Source organism: Hyalella azteca, unplaced genomic scaffold, assembly GCF_000764305.2.
Source record: "Hyalella azteca isolate HAZT.00-mixed unplaced genomic scaffold, Hazt_2.0.2 contig13501, whole genome shotgun sequence".
NCBI classification, from domain to species: Eukaryota; Metazoa; Arthropoda; class Malacostraca; order Amphipoda; family Hyalellidae; genus Hyalella; species Hyalella azteca.
Genome location: NW_025943421.1, coordinates 1 through 18,108, shown reverse-complemented (window position 1 = coordinate 18,108; position 18,108 = coordinate 1). Strand labels below are relative to the sequence as shown.

Below are 18,108 nucleotides of genomic sequence, written 5' to 3'. Positions count from 1 at the left end.
TAGCCGTGGCCCCTGGTGTTGGTTCTTGTTTCAAATTCTAGTAATCCTTCTATAAGCCATGCGTATACTTGTATACATACTTCAATGAGGTCCCCACGCAGACGTCGATAACGGAGGCTTGGAAGCTTTATAATCTTTCCTCATAAGACTTGCCTTTCAAGCCCGGAACTATCCTTGTTGCGCGTCTTTGAACACTCTCTACTAAATTTTTGTCCTTTTCAAATTTCGGTGACCACACGACGTTTCCAAACTCTAGGTTCGGGCGCACGACAGCAATAAACAACTGCTTCATCGTTTCTACATCTAGGAACTCGAAAGAAAATGAAATCAGAGCGAAATTCCGAATTCCTATTACTATAACTGATGCCAGTGGTCGCAACCAATGAAAACAATGTCATCAACAGTCATGCAAACGACTACAAGAAATGCGCTGTCCTAAGATTGAAATTAGGCCACAATTTTGCTTTAAATTCAGGTAGTTAAATGGAGCGACGCACATATTAGCTTCGCTCGATCTAATTCGACGAAGGCGTTATGCCACCGATAATAGCTTATTCAGTTTCTGATGTCATGCTCACCCCTAAGAGAGTTTTACAAGAATAAAGAATAGCACAGGAAAGATTATGTAACATGATTCAAAGATTAGACCAACAAAAATGCCGATTATTAACGTTACTATACGGTAATGCTTTTGTTTCCATTGGCATTAAAACCTACGAACCCTGCAGCTTTGTGCCCTCGGTGTGCCGGGATCATTCTACAGGCAATTCGAAACGCCAGAATTAATTAGCATTTAACATATTTTTATTAAACTAATATGATAGAAAGCAAAAAATGTCATTTTTAAAGAGAAGGCAGGTACAAAAGGCGCAGGATGTCCAGTTTCAAGACTCGTCTTCTGGTGTCATAGAGATGGGCGTGAGGGTGTCTTTGAGTCTCGTAACGGCAGTCTCGACGATACGACATAACTTGGCGTTGTCAGATGTTACACTCTGAAATTAAGAGAATTTTTTATTAAAATTCGATTGAAATTCTTGAATTGTGATCAAATTATCAACATTGAATTCTGGACCGAAAGTTATAAAGATTAGAATATCGCTGTTAAATCAACCAAATCCTGAACTTGCAGATTTGCGCCCCATCACATGACAAGTTCATACATTTCCTGAGCTAAATGATATCACCGATGCCAATGAAGTTGCTTTGGATATCCAATACTCCTTTTAATCTATTTTCACATTGACATAGTGCACCTTGGGTATCTTGAAAGCCATGGCCGGCACCGACTGGAGGCTTCTCAAATTAGGAAATCGTTGTCACCTACAGGATAATCACGTGCCCAATACTTTACTACGCATAACGCAATTCAACTCCTCGCGCACCGCAGTAGCAGGCCTTCAGAACTTGGCCTCGAGGTTAGCTAACGGATGCCTCATAATTAATTCAATCTATCACCTTCATATCAGAACAGGAGTATTTCCGCAGTTCACCCCCTGAACCTCGCTTGTTCACAATTGAGCAAGTACCTAATGCATGCAACAACGGCTTTAACTACCTACGCCAAAGTAAGCCCTCAGATACTCAAGTTGGAGCATCTCAGATCTGGTAATCGAATAGCTAAGGCTTGGCCGACGCTCATCAGTAAATAAACTGAACGTATCAAAGTATTGTTGCAAACGCTAAAGTTAGAAAGCTTGCAGAATACGACAGAGATAATTGGTATAAGTGAACAATGCATATAATCGGCGGATGTTAACCTCACCAGATTGCTAAGATCGATGTGCGCCTTTTCTCCATTGACGGTCACCGTGAAATTATCGCCTTTAAGCAGCGGAGGAACGCAACCTTCGCCGAACATTTCCTGCAGCAGTTCGATGAGACATTCCTGAATAAGAGAAGATATCATGCATGCGATAAAAATTATAAATCAGAATAATTTGACTTATATGTGAAAGATCTATTATTTGTGAATTATTTTAAAACAAATACATGCAGCTGAGTGTCGAAAATTCGCATAGTCTAAAATGAACTCTTGGGGAACAAAGCACACGCTTCTATGTCCCTAAGTGGCTGTAGATACATATCATAAAATGTTCTAAGGCAGTCAGAAGCAAGAACAATGAATTATTTTAGAGTAAAATTTCAGGGGGACCACGTGAAACAAAATTCCATCATGTGTTCAAGTTTACTTTCTTGGGCCACCAAATTGAAAATTTTCGACTGAGATGGAGAATGAATACATAGGTAGATATATGTGATTGAATTTCTTTTGAAATTATGAAAATAACCGATAAAGATTCCCAATGACCAGATAGAAAAAGATAGTTCAAGGAACTGAAAGCAGCAGAGACTCAAGATAATACACCAGATCAACATGCCCGATATAAGTGAAAAGCTACGACCGCAATCAAGATCTGAGATGACAGAAAGACATGTTAACATGAAACTACGGCTTCAATTAACGTGTATACCCATGATGATAATTAATGTCGAATCAAACGCACCTTGAAGTGCCGATGATCGAAGTCTTTGGAGGGCGGAGGCGGTACGTCGCTGCTGGGGATGTCAAGCTCCTGGGCCCTCAGGACAAGCTTCATTATTGCGTCCGCGTACATGTCGTTGCGGGGATTTGCTGCCCACTAAACTAATCATTAACGCTGTGTTTGACTATTTGCAGACACTATCATTAGTTATCAGCTCACGAGAAAGCAAAAAATTTTATTCGTTACCAGTCAAATAACGTCTCCGTAGTGAATCTAAAGGATGCTTGAAATTCCGCAGTATAGCACCTTTCAAACTTCATGATGCTTATCATACACAAAACTATGCCCTAATTTCTAACAGAATTAAAGAAATCTACGCTCAATGCAACCCCTGTGCCATTAGCCTCGGTGCTTGCAATTCCGCAGCATACCACCTTTCGAACTTGACAAGGCGTATCGTAAACAAAACTAAACTCTGATGTCTAACAGAACTAAACCGATCTACACATACAGGACATCGAAACAAAATGCAGACCTGGGCTGGACACACTCGGAGCACTCACAGGAACAACATTCGGACAGAACAAAGAAACCCTCACACTAGTGTACAAGCAATACATGCGCTCAGTGCTGGACTATGCAAGTCCAGCCTGGGCACCCATAATTTCACCCGCACTTCACAAGCACCTACAAACCATACAAAACACAGCCCTCAGAATCGCAATTGGCAGCACCCAAACCACACCATCCAGTCGCGTCCATGCAGAAACCAAAGTCCTCTCTATGAAAGAACACCTAGACATGAGAGGCGCCCAATTCCTTGCATCAGCGCTCCACAATCCCCTCAGTCCCTGCCATTACTTTCAGTACCTGCCCCCCACACCCAGACATATTGCCAACACTCCATACAACTACTATCTCACAATAATTAATTACATACCTCCGCCCACAGACCCAGCCACCTTCATTAAACACATACACAAACACCTAACCCGGAACGCACTCTTAAATCCACCAATCAACAGCATCATTGATGACATACCACCAGACATCAGCCATACAGAACAGCAGTTGAGCCGTGCAGACAGGGTGCACCTCAGCAGACTCCGCTGCAGTCACCATGCCTCGCTAAACTCTTACAAACACCGCCTGGACAGCACTCAAACGGACCTGTGCCCCCAATGTCAAGCACTCCCCCACACCGTCAAGCATCTTCTGCTGGAGTGCCCGGAGCTGGCAGCACTGGCTCGGGTGGCGGCTTTCCTCCGCGGCGCGGGCTTCCTGGCGTGACCGGGGCTCGGGGAACATCAACAACAACACACAACACAGACCTCGCGAGCCATTAGCCTGGACGCTTGCCACTCCGCAAGAAAGACAAAACGAACAGGGCACGGCGCATCAAAATTAAAACTAAACTCTAACTTCCACCACAATTGCAGCGATCTGCATTCATAACAACCCTCACGAGCCATTAGTCTCGACGAGGCATATCACCTCGAGCACGACGAGTGGCGGCTCATGCAGGACGGTGACGGTGTCGATGACTCTAAGGACGTCAGTGGGCACGAGGGCGTCCTTGTCGGATCGGTCGTCCTGCTCGGCCATGTACTGCTGGGGGGAGAGCACCTCGATGTCGGCGAACATGCAGGCCAGCAGGTAGTGGAGCAAGGGGAAGCCTCCCGTGTATGCCACGCTCATGCGCTGACTGATGCGTGACGACGAGAGTTGCGTGTATTCTGCACACCGTGTAAACTGTTTAGGGGAGAGTATTCTGCACACCGTGTAAACTGTTTAGGTGAGAGTATTCTGTACACCGTGTAAACTGTTTAGGGGAGAGTATTCTTTACTTCACATTGACTGTTCAGCTAGAGAATTTGCTTGTCATGTAAGAGGATCATTGTAAAATACAGAAAATTTGGTCCGTCTTGGCCTGTGGTTCATCATCTTTTTCCCTATACTGCCAATATAACATGCCACAATAACATGTAACCCGTTTCTTACTCCCAACAAAACGTATATATTAGTGGAATATTGTCACAACGAATACTTGAAATATTATGGTACAAATCCTGAGCATTCAATTTATGATACAAATAAATTTATTTACGTTGAAACGCACCGGAATTAACCATGAATTTAATAAGACCCCAGGAATCTAGTGCAATATGGCGAAGGAATCAAGGCAGTTACGGGCCAAAGAGAATCATAGTTCAACTACGAAAGGCAGGAAGGTGGTGCTGAATGCAATGAAAACATCATCATTTAAGTTCATTGACACAGATTGTGGCAATGAACTTGAACACAGCTATGCCACTTTCATTACTTCGATCGTAATAATACTTGAAGTACATAAATTATTACATGAAGTACATAAAAATGAAGTACATAAATTATTTGTACTCAAGTTGTAAGCAAGAGAATAATTATCAAACACCGACAACGTGGTTATTAACTCACTGTTCAGTTCAGCAGGAGACACGATATGGCAGTTGAAGTTCTTCTTTATCAATATTCCTGAAATGATCTGGTCTTCCTTTGGCTTCTCGATAACGAGCTCGCCCATCATCTGCAACCAATATCACTTACTGAATACATAATTTTACTTTTACTACTTTACATTAACCTATACTTACTTAAGGTTATAACAGTGCTATTGTTGACATAATGTAAAAAAAATTACGATGCAGGAAAGAATCAAGCGAAAATAATCCGGAACTCTTGTGATCAAGAACAAACCGTTTTCTGACTTATATGGATCTTTAAAATGAAGTTGCTTTGGATAGCTAATACGTACTCCTTTTCATTATATGAAAGTGCACCTTGGGTATCGTAGGTGCACCGTAGTGCACCTTGGGTATCTTGAAAGTCCTGGCCGGCACCAACTGAGGCTTCTTAGATGGGCAATTGAATATACAAAGGAGCGAGTGTTCACCACGGCATACACCAAATCAATTCAAACGTTGGTACTTGCTAACCTGCTAAGCTCGTGTTCTCCCATATCCTTCGACTATATATGTTTACATTGAGAGAATTTAAAGAAACAGTTGGAAGAGCACCAGCATAAAGATGAACCTACACAGACGTATACCTTAACCTAGTTTTATTGGTGTCGATAAAAGTCGAGCAGGTGACTTTACCAGCCAAGAGAACTAGGAGGCGAGCAGCAAACAAAATCGATAAAGTCGAGAAAATTCATGAGCTCGGATTTGATCAGTGATTCAAAAATTATTAAATCATTCAAGCCCGATGATGTAATTTGAAATTAAATAAGTCGTGAATTCATCTACGAATGATTCCATGAATGTGATCAAGATAAATGAGCATCAAAGAACCCCTTACCTTTGCCATCTTCTCGCCTTTGAAGTGGAAGGACAAAGTGTGAAGATTTTTTGGATTGAATACTTTGAGTGGATTTTCTTTGTCTTCATACTCGCGCTCCAGCGCGCTCTTGAGGCGACCCATCTCGTGCATCTCGCCGTGAACCAAAACCTGCCAGAACAACATGTTCAAGAATACCGTGACGCCTTCGTTCCTCAAATTCTTCAAATAATCTGAGTTTTTAAGTCCCAGGCTACGCTGGTGCACCGCCTGAGCTAGACACCAACTCTGCATGACAGATTTGGCAAAGACCATATCCATCGTGCAGCTAAAGTCGAGGATAAGTTTGGTCAGCCACACAAAACTATAATAATTTACTGCCAAGACAGAGTACCCTGAAATGTAACAGAACATATTTAGTTAATTGTTCTCATAGGAAAAACGTGGCTTTATAATTTTTCAAGAAATTTATGCTTCGTTGTCCCTTTTATTGTTTTGAAGAATCAGATATTTTTTGTCTAAATAAATAAAAAATATTCCTATCGTTTTGATTTAAGAGCCAATGTATACACAGAAATGTAAACAGACTAAGACTATTTGAAATGCACACAATTTGGGTTGTTGTGATCCGTGTAAGCAGGAAAGACAGAAATCAAATGAGTGATTTGCATGCACGATATTGGGCGGGCTTTGCACATGCCGAAAACACGGTAAAAAATCAAATAGTTAGTATATTGTACGCACGACATTGGGCGGGCGGACGGTCCTGACGAAGTGCGAGGTCTGCTCAAAGTCGGTGTGCGCCGAGAAGCTGATGTACTCAACCGTGCAGCGCAGAGGCAGTTTCTGACCAGACAGCGACGTGATATCCTCAGGCTCCTGTAAGATCTCTTTTGCTAACGTTCCTTCCACGCAGTAGCCTGTAACAAAGTTCCAAGCTCAGAAGTAATCTCTATTTGTGTTTTACATTAGCAATCCAAAAAGTTATTTTAAAATTTAGTCTGATACTCTAGTCCTGGATTCAATGAACAAGAAGTTAGTTAGTTCAGTGGCCGTAGTTGCTAGCGCTTCAGGTTGAGCTACAATGAACAAGAAATGACCTGCGATGATGACGCCGTTGTTGGGGTCGGTGCACCACATCTCGAAGAGCTCCCTGGAGAGGCCGCTCTGCATCATACCTGGCGAAGCCATGATCACGCACGGCCCTACGTCTTCGAACTGATCCATGCCCTGCACAACACGGCAGACATCATTCGCATTAAAATATTCGTTGTGTCAGAACTGACATGACAATCTACTTTAGATGCGTTAAACTAGCTAGGCAATGGTGTGTTTGAAATGGCAAGACAAGCTTACCCTGACGTGTCTTAACTGGCAAGGCAAGCTTACCTTGATCTGCTTGAACTGGCAAGACAAACTTACCCTGATATGTCTTAACTGGCAAGGCAAGCTTACCTTGATCTGCTTGAACTGGCAAGACAAGCTTACCCTGATATGTCTTAACTGGCAAGTGATGTGTTTGAACTGGTAAACAACAGATAACTTGCTAACCTTGAGGTTGGCGGTGTGTTTGAACTGGTACACAACAGATAACTTGCTAACCTTGAGGTTGGCGATGTGTTTGAACTGGTAAACAACAGATAACTTGCTAACCTTGAGGTTGGCGGTGTGTTTGAACTGGTACACAACAGATAACTTGCTAGCCTTGAGGTTGGCGGTGTGTTTGAACTGGTACACAACAGAGATAATTTGCTAACCTTGAGGTTGGCGATGTGCTTGAACTGGAAGGGATTGTCAAGGGCGATCTGGTTCCTGATCTTATCGTTCATTGCGTGCGTGTAGGTCTGGTAGACGCTCATGCACTTCTTGGCCAGCGACGACGCGTAGTAAATTGGGACGTCGTGCAGCTCAGGGTGGTTCTGCCAGAACTCATCTGTACGGCGTGGCAATGTTTATAATAAACTCTATATTAATGATTCATAAGTATTTATCACAGAAATGAATAATCATACAGCTATATAATTTAAGAGATACAAACGAAGATACTTTTTGTTGCAAAACGTCCCAAATATGGCATTGATAATACTATATGAATGTTGAAAATAGTGTCCTCATCGTGCCGTATGATGCAAGTGTTTAACAAGAATGAGGCGAGTGTTCACCAAGTATGAGGCGAGTGTTCACCAAGTATGAGGCGAGTGTTCACCAAGTATGAGGCGAGTGTTCACCAAGTATGAGCAGCAGTTCCTGGGCGCGGCCGAGAGCAAAGACTGGGATAAGGCAGCGGCCGCCGCGCGTCACGATCTCCTTGACGGTTTTAGTGAAGCGCGACTCGCGGCTCTCGCGGGGCTCGTGGATGCTCACGCCGTACGTCGACTCGATCATCAGGATGTCAGGTCTTATTTGTGGGATCTCGGCCATCATGAGGTGACGGTCTTCTTGTCGTGAGAAGTCCCCAGTGTATAAAACCTGCAACCAAACAGAATATGTTGGTAGTTGTCATTGCTGTCATATGCAATTTATTTATAAATAAAAGATGCATTAAACTTCAAAACGAATTTTATTTGTTCTGGGAACAAACCAGACTAGACCTTTAGATGCAAATTACATTGAAGACAATTAAACAATCTGCACTAAACTAACTACCCTAATTATCCATCCCACAATTAATTTAACGTTGAAATAACGATGACTGAACGATTTCTTCCAAGTAATAAACTCGTAAGCAACGTTCTTCCAACGTCATTTGTCTAGATGATGTCCACAGACCTTGACGCCGGCAATCTGTATCATGAACATGGCTGCCCCCAGCACATGGCCAGCGTGGTAGCACCAGAACTTGATGCCGGAGACCTCACGCTCCTCGTGGAAGTTCACGCAGTTGATGCGCGATAAAGACGCCTCCAAGTCGCTCTCTGAGTACAGCATCTGCTCCGATGACAGGTTACTGTCAAGTTATACAAGAACAGAATTATACATCACGCAGTCTGAGTATAGCACCTGCTCTGATGACAGGTTACTGTGCCTTATCTGGTTACGCTGCCTTATCTGGTTACTACAAGAACAAAATTATGCATCACGCAGCTAGTGCAGGGCCGCGATGTCAGCAAGCCACCTATTGGTTTTCTGACAGGTTACTGCAGATTGTTGTAAATGAATAACTTCAAACACTTGGAAAAATTGTTTTCAATTATTCATCATAACAAAAACATTCGAAAAAGATACATCCTACAAGAAAATTGTTTGAAGTATTCCTCATAGCCATAAAAAACGGTTAGGCAGTATTACCTTAACATGATAAAAACGATGGTGTTCAAATCAGGCAAACGTTACCCTTTTCACCAACTGAATTATTTGTGGGATATTTGTATTTACATTGAACAATTTTCATATCTATGCTGGATAATAATATTTGGTAGTGGTCCAACTGCAAAAGTTAACATTTTAGAAATCCACCATGAAATTTTTTTAGAAATCTACTATGAGGAAATTTTAGAAATCAATCACGAGGAAATTTTAGAAATCTATCATAAAGATGTTATAAAGAAAGAAAAGTGTATAGCTCAAAAAAAAAAAAAAAAGTTGACGAGTGGAGTGAGCATCAAAGAAAGTACCTAATGCGTCAAACAAGAAACTTACATGATGCATGGAACTCATGACATGATGAAGCATGCATATGAATCATTGACATTATTAGAAAACTCAAAGAAAAATATATTGAAATGTACATAATATATATAGGTACATTGAACAGTAGGTATACTATATGTACTACCTACTTATACAGATGTATAAGTGGAAAATTTTCATTAATAACCGTTTGTGCATTATCGGCAATTGTTTATTTCTATGTTTACTTTAATTCACCACATGTTTTGATAAAAAATGTGCATTGGCATTTGTGGATTAAGATTAGACCAAATTTCAGAATTCTAAATAAATTAGAATGGGACCAAATATTTTGAAGAAGCAAATTGACTTTTATACTACCTTCTGACCACAAATTTGGGATCAAACCTCTTGAGTTCTGGTTAACTGTCTGAGACCTAAAGGAGTCAAAATAAACAAATTTCCCCACCCTTGACATAAAAGTTGAAATTTATCAATTAAATTTGGAGCAAAACCTCTGAGCTAAATAATGTATAAAAATAATGGTAGAGAATAGAGAATTTCATCATCAGCATCAGCCACAGAAACTACTTTTGATGAAACAAAGCAGATCAAGGGATTAATGTACTAAATTAGTTTCAAACTTTAATGCCGTCATGGATAATCTAGGGCAAACCTAGGTTTTGAAATTTATTTAATTTTTTTTTCAGGATAGCTTAATGCTTTTCTGAGCAAAATTTTAATTAGCTCCAAGCCTCTAGCAAAATTTAACTTATTAGAATTATAATATATCTCAAATCAGTCAATTGTTGATGAAGGATATATGATCAGTGTTTTTTCCCTTGAGTGTCCAAGATGCAAGCATTAAAGAACATTAGTTGAATGGTGGAAAATATCAACAAGGTATGCTCAATGCATTCAAACAAAATTGTTTATAGAAATATCTTCCATCCAAATTTACATAACCTGCAGCAGTATTTGTACCTGACTTTGATGTAATCAGCAAGGAGCCATTTGTAAATAGCTTTTGTAGGGTGAGTCATGTAACATCTGCCTTTGAACTTTGTCCTCATGAGGAACCAAGGGAGGCCACCAGCATGGTCGAGGTGGAAGTGTGACACCAGCAGCAAGTCAATGGAGGCCGGGTCAATGTGATCACTGAAGGGTAGAGCTGACAGTCCACTCAGGGCAGGGTGAATGCCAAAGTCCAACTGAAAACATCAATATTTTAGAAAGCTACCATGAAGAAACTTCAGAAATCTTTCATAAAAACGTTAAAAATAAAGAAAAATGTATAGCTCAAATAAAAGTTAACAAGTGAGCATCAAAAAAAGTAATGCATCAAACAATAGGCTTACATGATGCTTGGAACTCATGACATGATGAAGCATGTATACAAATCTTAGACATCATTAAAGAGCTCAAAGAAAAATATATAGAAAGAAATATTAACACTTACAATAGAATAACAAAGAATATTTTTACCAGAACTTTCTTTCCTTTGAATTCCAGAAGATGGCAAGATCTGCCAACTTCTTGACCAGAGCCCCTGCAAGAAAGAGAGAATAGATTTCAAAATAAAAATATCACTCAGGACTTATTGGGTTCAATGTGTGCAAGTTATTTAACATGTATAGCATCTCCTGCATATTTATATACCTACCTACCTAGTATGTTTCTATGAAATATTTTCAAAGAATACCTATTCATAAAGTAATTCAATGCCAAATAAAATTTCTTTCAGATATCATAAAGAGACTAAAGTTAATTTATGATGCACCAATAATCAATTCCTGGATATCAAAAGAGCATAAAACCTTGTTTCCGTTTGCTTAAGGGGAGCATCTTGGCCAAAATAAAAAATTCTAACTTTTCCGCTTCTTAGGATCATTTTAAATCTCCAGCAACTGCGCATTTAAGGAGCCCAAAGTCATGTTTGTGTGTTCATTTGTTTGTTCACAACAGCTGTCTAAGCACACGCATGAGCTATACCTTCAATGATCACAAATTTCAGTTATTTTATATCTCCACAAAAGTAGAAATTTTCATCTTAAAAATCTGTCTTATCCCAAGATTTTCAACATACAGCAATGAGAGCTATACCATACCATTTGATTTGTAAAAAAATCTATCAATTCTCTAGTCATTTTTTTTTTTGTTTTAGTTTGGATTATACATATATTGAAAAGAGGGGTGGGGGTAGCAAAAACTAAAAAAACAAAAATTCCCATACCCAAAAAAATTTGAATTTGAAAAAAGTGGTTGGGGTATTGCTAGATATGGTCTTTACAAATCAAATGATATATCATGCAATGTTGTAGCATGTTAATTGAATGAGGTACAGTACAGATTTTTACAGTACCCCCTCTTTTGCCCTTTTCTAAGAATTTCATGTTTCTTCAATTTTTTTACAAAAAATTTAAATGAACAAAAAATCTCAGATTTATGTTTTACACATGTGTAGCAAGTTTTAAAATGATTTGTGCATAAATAAAAAAAGTTACTTTTTTGCCAAGACGTTCCTCCTAACTCAATATAATCATGACATCACCAGAAAGATCATAACTATATATTTATATACCTGTGTGTAGTACAAATAGAGTCATATTTTATCATTTCTAAAACTGAATCCATCAAAAAAGGTCAAAACTGATATATGTATACATATTAAATTTTGGCATGTCAATTTTTTTTAATTTAATTGTAGGTATATCAAAAGTACATAGGTTTGTATTGTTGGCCTAGGATATAGTATGAACAAAACTATAATTTCTTATTTCTATCTTTTTTTTTATTCAATAGCAACCTAAGACAAAAAAAAAGAAAAAAAAGTGAACAACAAAAATTTGAAAATAAACACTCTGATCAACATTTAAAACTACCTAAATATCAAACATGAAAGATCACTTAAAAAATTATTTTAAAGAAATTAGGAAAATTCATTTTGAATTGATTTCATTGGGCAATTAAAAGGTAAAATAAATGCATATAAATAATTACAATCAATGTTACATATTACCATTGTTATACAAGATTTTAATATTTGTACAAGTCTACTTACAGAGGTGTGATACGTAGTTCATCACTGTCATCTTCCAGTGGCAATAAACTTTGTATAGGAGTCCCCATTGCAAGAAATTATTCAACAAACTTACTATTATTACCTATGATTCTGAAAACAGGTAAAAAGATTCAAATATGAGGGAACTGGTTCATCAACAACTATAAAGTAGTACCTATCTACTTCCCAAACCACAAATTAGGCTTTTACACCTTTTTTGGTCAAAGGAATTCTGATAGGCAATTTTTATTATAAATAATTCTTAATGCAACTGGGCAATTCAGCCACAAGCCTAAAACAGGCTTGAAACATATCCACTTCCAAATTCATTGAAAATAACTTGAAAGTTTGAAGCAAGCAAGCAGCCAAATTTTAGCATTAAGCATAGGAACCCCAATTGTGAGCCACAAATCACAATAATTATTATCCATCCTGAAATATTGCACATAATTTTCCTATATTAGTTGGTAAAAACAATTGTTCTTTTGGGCAACTCTCAATTATTAATAGCAAAAAGCCAAGAATGGCAAGATAGAATTAAGTCAAGGGCCATAAGAAAGGTGAAATTTAATGAAAGCATGGATGTTTTTATCTCATTCATGGGTTGCTTTGTTATGATCACAATACTGTATAATAATTATTTGTTTATTTGAATCTGTATTTATCTTTGTCATTCTGAAATTTTCTGAGCTCATCTTTTATTTTCTTTATCTTTCTCAACATATTTTTTCAATTGTTAGTTAGACTTGGGAACTGAATAAATGGTTCTCTGGAGAACGACATGTCCCTCATTGGGGAGAATATTTTGATAGGGGTTAGTCAGTTAGCGGAGGTTGAATGTGGAGCCTTGGAGGTCATATGGACACAGTGTAATTAAGTTCATGAATTCAACGTCAGTAATTGTGTCTTGTTTATTATCCTCCAAAGACAGTGTACTACCAAAACTATACGATCGTAAGGCTTTTATAAAGTGGTAGCCACATGTAGACTGTGGCGGCGTGTGCGCGACGATAGCTTCATCCCAATTTCCCAGAAGCCATAATGGCAGAATGGCTCCCAATTAAAAATGGGCATGGAATATATCTCCATTTTGACTACAAGCCAGTAGCCACACCCTAGTTGGGAGTGGGGAAAAGTCCTACTTTTTTCTGAAATACCAGTATATAATTTCAATAGGTATGAAATCTTGTGGTTCTATTGTCATGTATTTGTGTTTGATTGAAAAAATTGCAGTTTGCGCTTTGCAAACATGTCATTTCATAAAATTTTCAACTTCCGCAGTAGTACTGCTCCATCACGTCTTTGTTGTATGGGTATCCTGGCCCACATGTGGCCAGGTGCACCTGGCAAACTGGTGAGACAAGCCAAATGGCAGAAGCCCCCTCTGCCCGGTTCACTCACAGATGAAGACACTTCCTGCTTCATTTTTTTGCTCAAGGGTCAGGGAACCACGGCCTCCTCTACCCCTACCCAAATCTTTGGCAGCTTACCTTCCTTGGGTTACCCTATGCCCAGATAATGCCCTGCCCCCTTCTCACCTCTTCTCCCTGCTCGTCCTTCTTATCCTAACCCAGGGTATCCATCCCAACGGCCCAACCCTGGCCTGCACCCTTGTTCAGTCTGCACTCTCCCGGTTATACGTCAAGGATACTCGTTCCTATGCTCCAGATGTAACACCTGGACTCACAAGTGGTGCTATGGTCTGCACTCCACCCATCTCTACTCAGCAGACTGGCTCTGCCCTATGTGCAGATCATAGTGACAAACCAGAGATTTTTTAGAATTAGTTCATTTCTAATTTCCTCATTTACCTAAGATTTAAACCAATTTCTTATATATGATAATGCTGGTAGCCAGAATACTTTACTGGTCTACTTATGGGACTAAAAAATGAGCTTGAGGAAGAGTCTAAAAACTCTCTGCTTTGCCACTATGGTGCAGATGGTCTGACTTGATACCGTAATAGCTACAATTACTCTCCACATCACGCACCTCTATTGGTGCACGGGGATCATGACCCCATAAAGCGCACATTGCACAAAATGAACACAGCGTTTATTGTCCACATCATGTACCCCACACTCAGGATGATGTATGTTTTCGGTGAATTTTCCTGCGCATTTTCACTTTTTTTAAGCTATTGCTGATTTGCTGTGCACAGTTGGCGCAATGTAATGAAAATTGATTATCTTTGCGCACGTGTTCGCGCAATCCCGGCCATCAATTCTACGTCGCGCTGCCCTGCACGAGCAGTTTGTGGAGGAGCAGACGTAATACTCACATTACTCAGTACAGTATGCCTTTAATTATCTTTCAATAATATATGATTTTTCTTGATACGGAAATTTGGTGAATGAGAAATCTAGAACTTTATTTTAGAAGAAATTTTCTCCAAAGTCATATGGCAACACTGAACACTGTCTGTTTACATTTCGTATGTATAACAGCCGCAGTTTACGATTACCGTACGTTCCGTATCCGACAAGGCGGACAAGAGGAAGAGTCAGAAGTAACCCAGACATGTCTTACATTTTATTATTGTCAGTTTGACTCGCGTAGTCAATATACTCGCGTATATTGTCGACTAAAATAGTAGAACTATTTTAGCTTTCTAAAGTACGGCGCACGGCGCATTTTTTTACCAGCATAGTACGGCACACCGCGCAGGTTGTAAAAATGACAAAATAAATTCCCGCGCACCTGGCACATCTTCCTGACCATGGCATGTACCACATTTGTCCCACGGATTTTATAACACCAAATGTTTGTACTTACGTTCATAGAGCAACACACAACACAACCTCTCTTCCTGGCTCAATGACAATGGTGAGTGGTGACTGAAGCAATCGTAGTTTGAACGAGGTCGAGATGCAGGCTGAGGCAGGGCATAATGGCGATTCTCGGAGATGCGGTTAAAGTGTTAACTACTAATTTTTTGGGCTCCTCTAAATATTTGGTATTATTTTGTAAAAGACCCACTGGTGGGTCATTTTGCAGCAGAGCCAGATCCATGGTCAGGAAGATGTGCCAGGTGCGCGGGAATTTATTTTGTCAATCTAACAACCTGCGCGGTGCGCCATACTATGCTGGTAAAAAAATGTGCCATGCGCCGTACTTTAGAAAGCTAAAATAGTTTAAATATGGATGTGCGGCAACGCAAATTACGCAATCGCACTTCGCACTGACCGTGCACACAAACGTGTAGGTATCTGCCTTGTGTTGTGGTTGGATATGAGTTAACTAGATTGCTAATGCGTCAACTCAGTTTCTAAGAGTCAGCACAGTTATGAATATTCATTCATAGATCACAATTCAATCGGACACGAATTACAAAACTAAAGAAGGCAACATGGCTCTAGATGTGCCATCGGTGCCTTCTAATGAATGACTGGAGTCTGGACTGGTTGCGGCAAGTAGGGTATGAGTCAACAGTACGAACCTGCATGCCAATGTTGGGACTACATTCCCAACATCCTCCCGGCCGGCAAAATTGACACGATCAATACCTAATAACAATGCGCGTATATGGACTATACAAATTAGGACAATACGCCATAATTACAGAGCGTTATTAAACTATGCAATAAAAAATATGAATATATATATTTGCAAGATAAGTCAATGGTCTGTCGTTTATTTCTGCTTCATTTAAGCAATTATGGTTTCCAAATCTGGGTGCGTTATGTTATGTCATGTGTACTTTGAATGTGCAAAAATTATAACTATCATATGAAAATTGTTACGCAGGTTATCATAGCACGAATCGCCATAGAGTATTATGATTGCAGTTCTGCTACCACCCTTCATTGAATTATCCCGCCTTTTTTCTAAAATTCAATATTATTATTATTCCACAAAGAGATTGTCGTGGCGTCTCGTTCAGATCGAACTTTGAGGGCACGTTATAAGCGGCTAAAAAAGACACGAGAGGAATAAAAACCGATGATGTCTATGCTAAAACAAAGGACATATGCCAAGACTGACGACGTCTATGCTAGAACAAACAACACCTATGCTAAACCAGTAATATCCATGATAGATTAGATGACGGCTAGATCTAAGATTCAAAGGCGTCGATTCTGTTTTTAGGCGTCGACGAAACAACGGCAGCGAAGAAGCAGATGTCACCGATGCTGGCAGACCATTCCATGTTCTGGCCGCAGCGACCGGGAACGCTCTGTTGCCGACAGTGGACAGACGTGAGGATGGGACAACGAGGTCAGCCTTCAACGAGGAACGCAGTCGCCTTCTAGAAGGCAGATCCGACACGCGCCGTAGGGCATCAGCAAGATAAGGTGGTGCTAAACCATGGAGGCAGCGAAACGTCAGAACAGCGACTTTAAACTGTGTGCGCTGCTGGATGCGCAGCCAGTGAAGATCACGCAAAATCGGTTTTGTGGTCGAATTTCCGCCAGGCACAAACGAGTCGCGTGGCAGCGTTCATTACGAATTGCAGTTTGTTAAGTGCCGTGATGGGAAGTCCGTAAAGTGTGGCATTGCCATAGTCCAGCCTGGTCAGCACAAGCGCCACCATGAGGACCGGCCTCGAGAGACAGCGACTGATGCTACAAATTTGCTGCAGGATGCCAAAACAAGCAGCGGTTACTTTGGCAATGTGGTTGTTCATAGATAGTTCTGAGTCCAGCTGAATGCCAAGGCTGCTTACAGGTGCGATGAACTCGTCGCCCACGCGCACAAGGTTGACTGGAAGCTGATATTGGCGATGAGCGGTCGCGAACCAAATAAATTCGGTTTTCGATGCATTGAGCTGGAGCTGGTTGGAACGCATCCAGTCTGAAACGGCGTCCATGCAGGCAGACATCCGGTCTTGCAGCGCTGCAGCGTCCGCCGCCGCACAGTAGCCATAGATTTGGGTATCGTCGGCAAACATGTGCGGATTCAAGCTGTGTGAATCAATTATGTGCAACACGTCGGCAGTATACAGCAGAAAGAGGATTGGGCCGAGGACCGACTCCTGTGGTATGCCGCAGGTGACCGTCGATGGTGCAGAAGAGGAGAGCCTCTGACAAACACATTGGAGTCTATTGTTGAGGTAAGACTCGAATCACCGCAGCACCGTATCGCGCAGGCCATACGATACGTCTAGCCGACGCAACAAGGTGGCGTGGTTGACCGTGTCAAATGCAGCGGAAAGATCGAGTAAAGCCAGCACCGCAATATTGCTGCAGTCGACCGCCTGCAGAATACCCGAACGAACCTTCAGCGTGGCGGTCTCCGTCGAGTGGCAACGACGGTATGCAGACTGGAGGCGAGGCATCAGGCATGACACCTGACTAATGAAGGTAGTTATTTAGCTGCCGGGCCACAACGTGCTCGAGAAGTTTTGATAAAATCGACAGGTTGGAGATGGGTCGATACAAATTTGGGTCTGAGGCGTTGAGGTCCGGTTTTTTGAGAAGCGGCGTGATGTAAGCAGATTTGAAATTCTCAGGGACAACGCCCTCAGCGAGGAAGCGGTTGAACAGTTCAACCATAAAAGGAGCTAGGCTGGCAACATTCTCCCTAAGTAGATGTGATGGCAACAGGTCGCTGGCGCACTGCTTGTTAGGTAGCGCCCGCACGGCAGTGGTGACTTCATCCATAATCTCATAACCTCATCAATAATCTTGCTTCCAG

General features: G+C 40.8%; 1 protein-coding gene across 1 annotated transcript; it reads right to left on the bottom strand.

Annotated features, from left to right (window-relative positions):
• Window positions 1-349: 349 nt before the first annotated feature.
• On the bottom strand, window positions 350-12,609 carry LOC108674371 (cleavage and polyadenylation specificity factor subunit 3). The gene is made up of 14 exons (XM_018162314.2): window positions 12,472-12,609; window positions 10,896-10,959; window positions 10,395-10,621; window positions 8,571-8,748; window positions 8,030-8,270; window positions 7,559-7,734; window positions 6,902-7,031; window positions 6,546-6,721; window positions 5,823-5,972; window positions 4,941-5,049; window positions 3,978-4,219; window positions 2,505-2,639; window positions 1,763-1,885; window positions 350-992 (listed from the first exon to the last, which is right to left on the bottom strand). Exons 1-14 carry the CDS (start codon window positions 12,537-12,539, stop codon window positions 885-887), a joined length of 2,127 nt encoding a protein of 708 aa, XP_018017803.1. The 5' UTR covers window positions 12,540-12,609; the 3' UTR covers window positions 350-884.
• Between the last annotated feature and the right edge of the window lie 5,499 nt (window positions 12,610-18,108).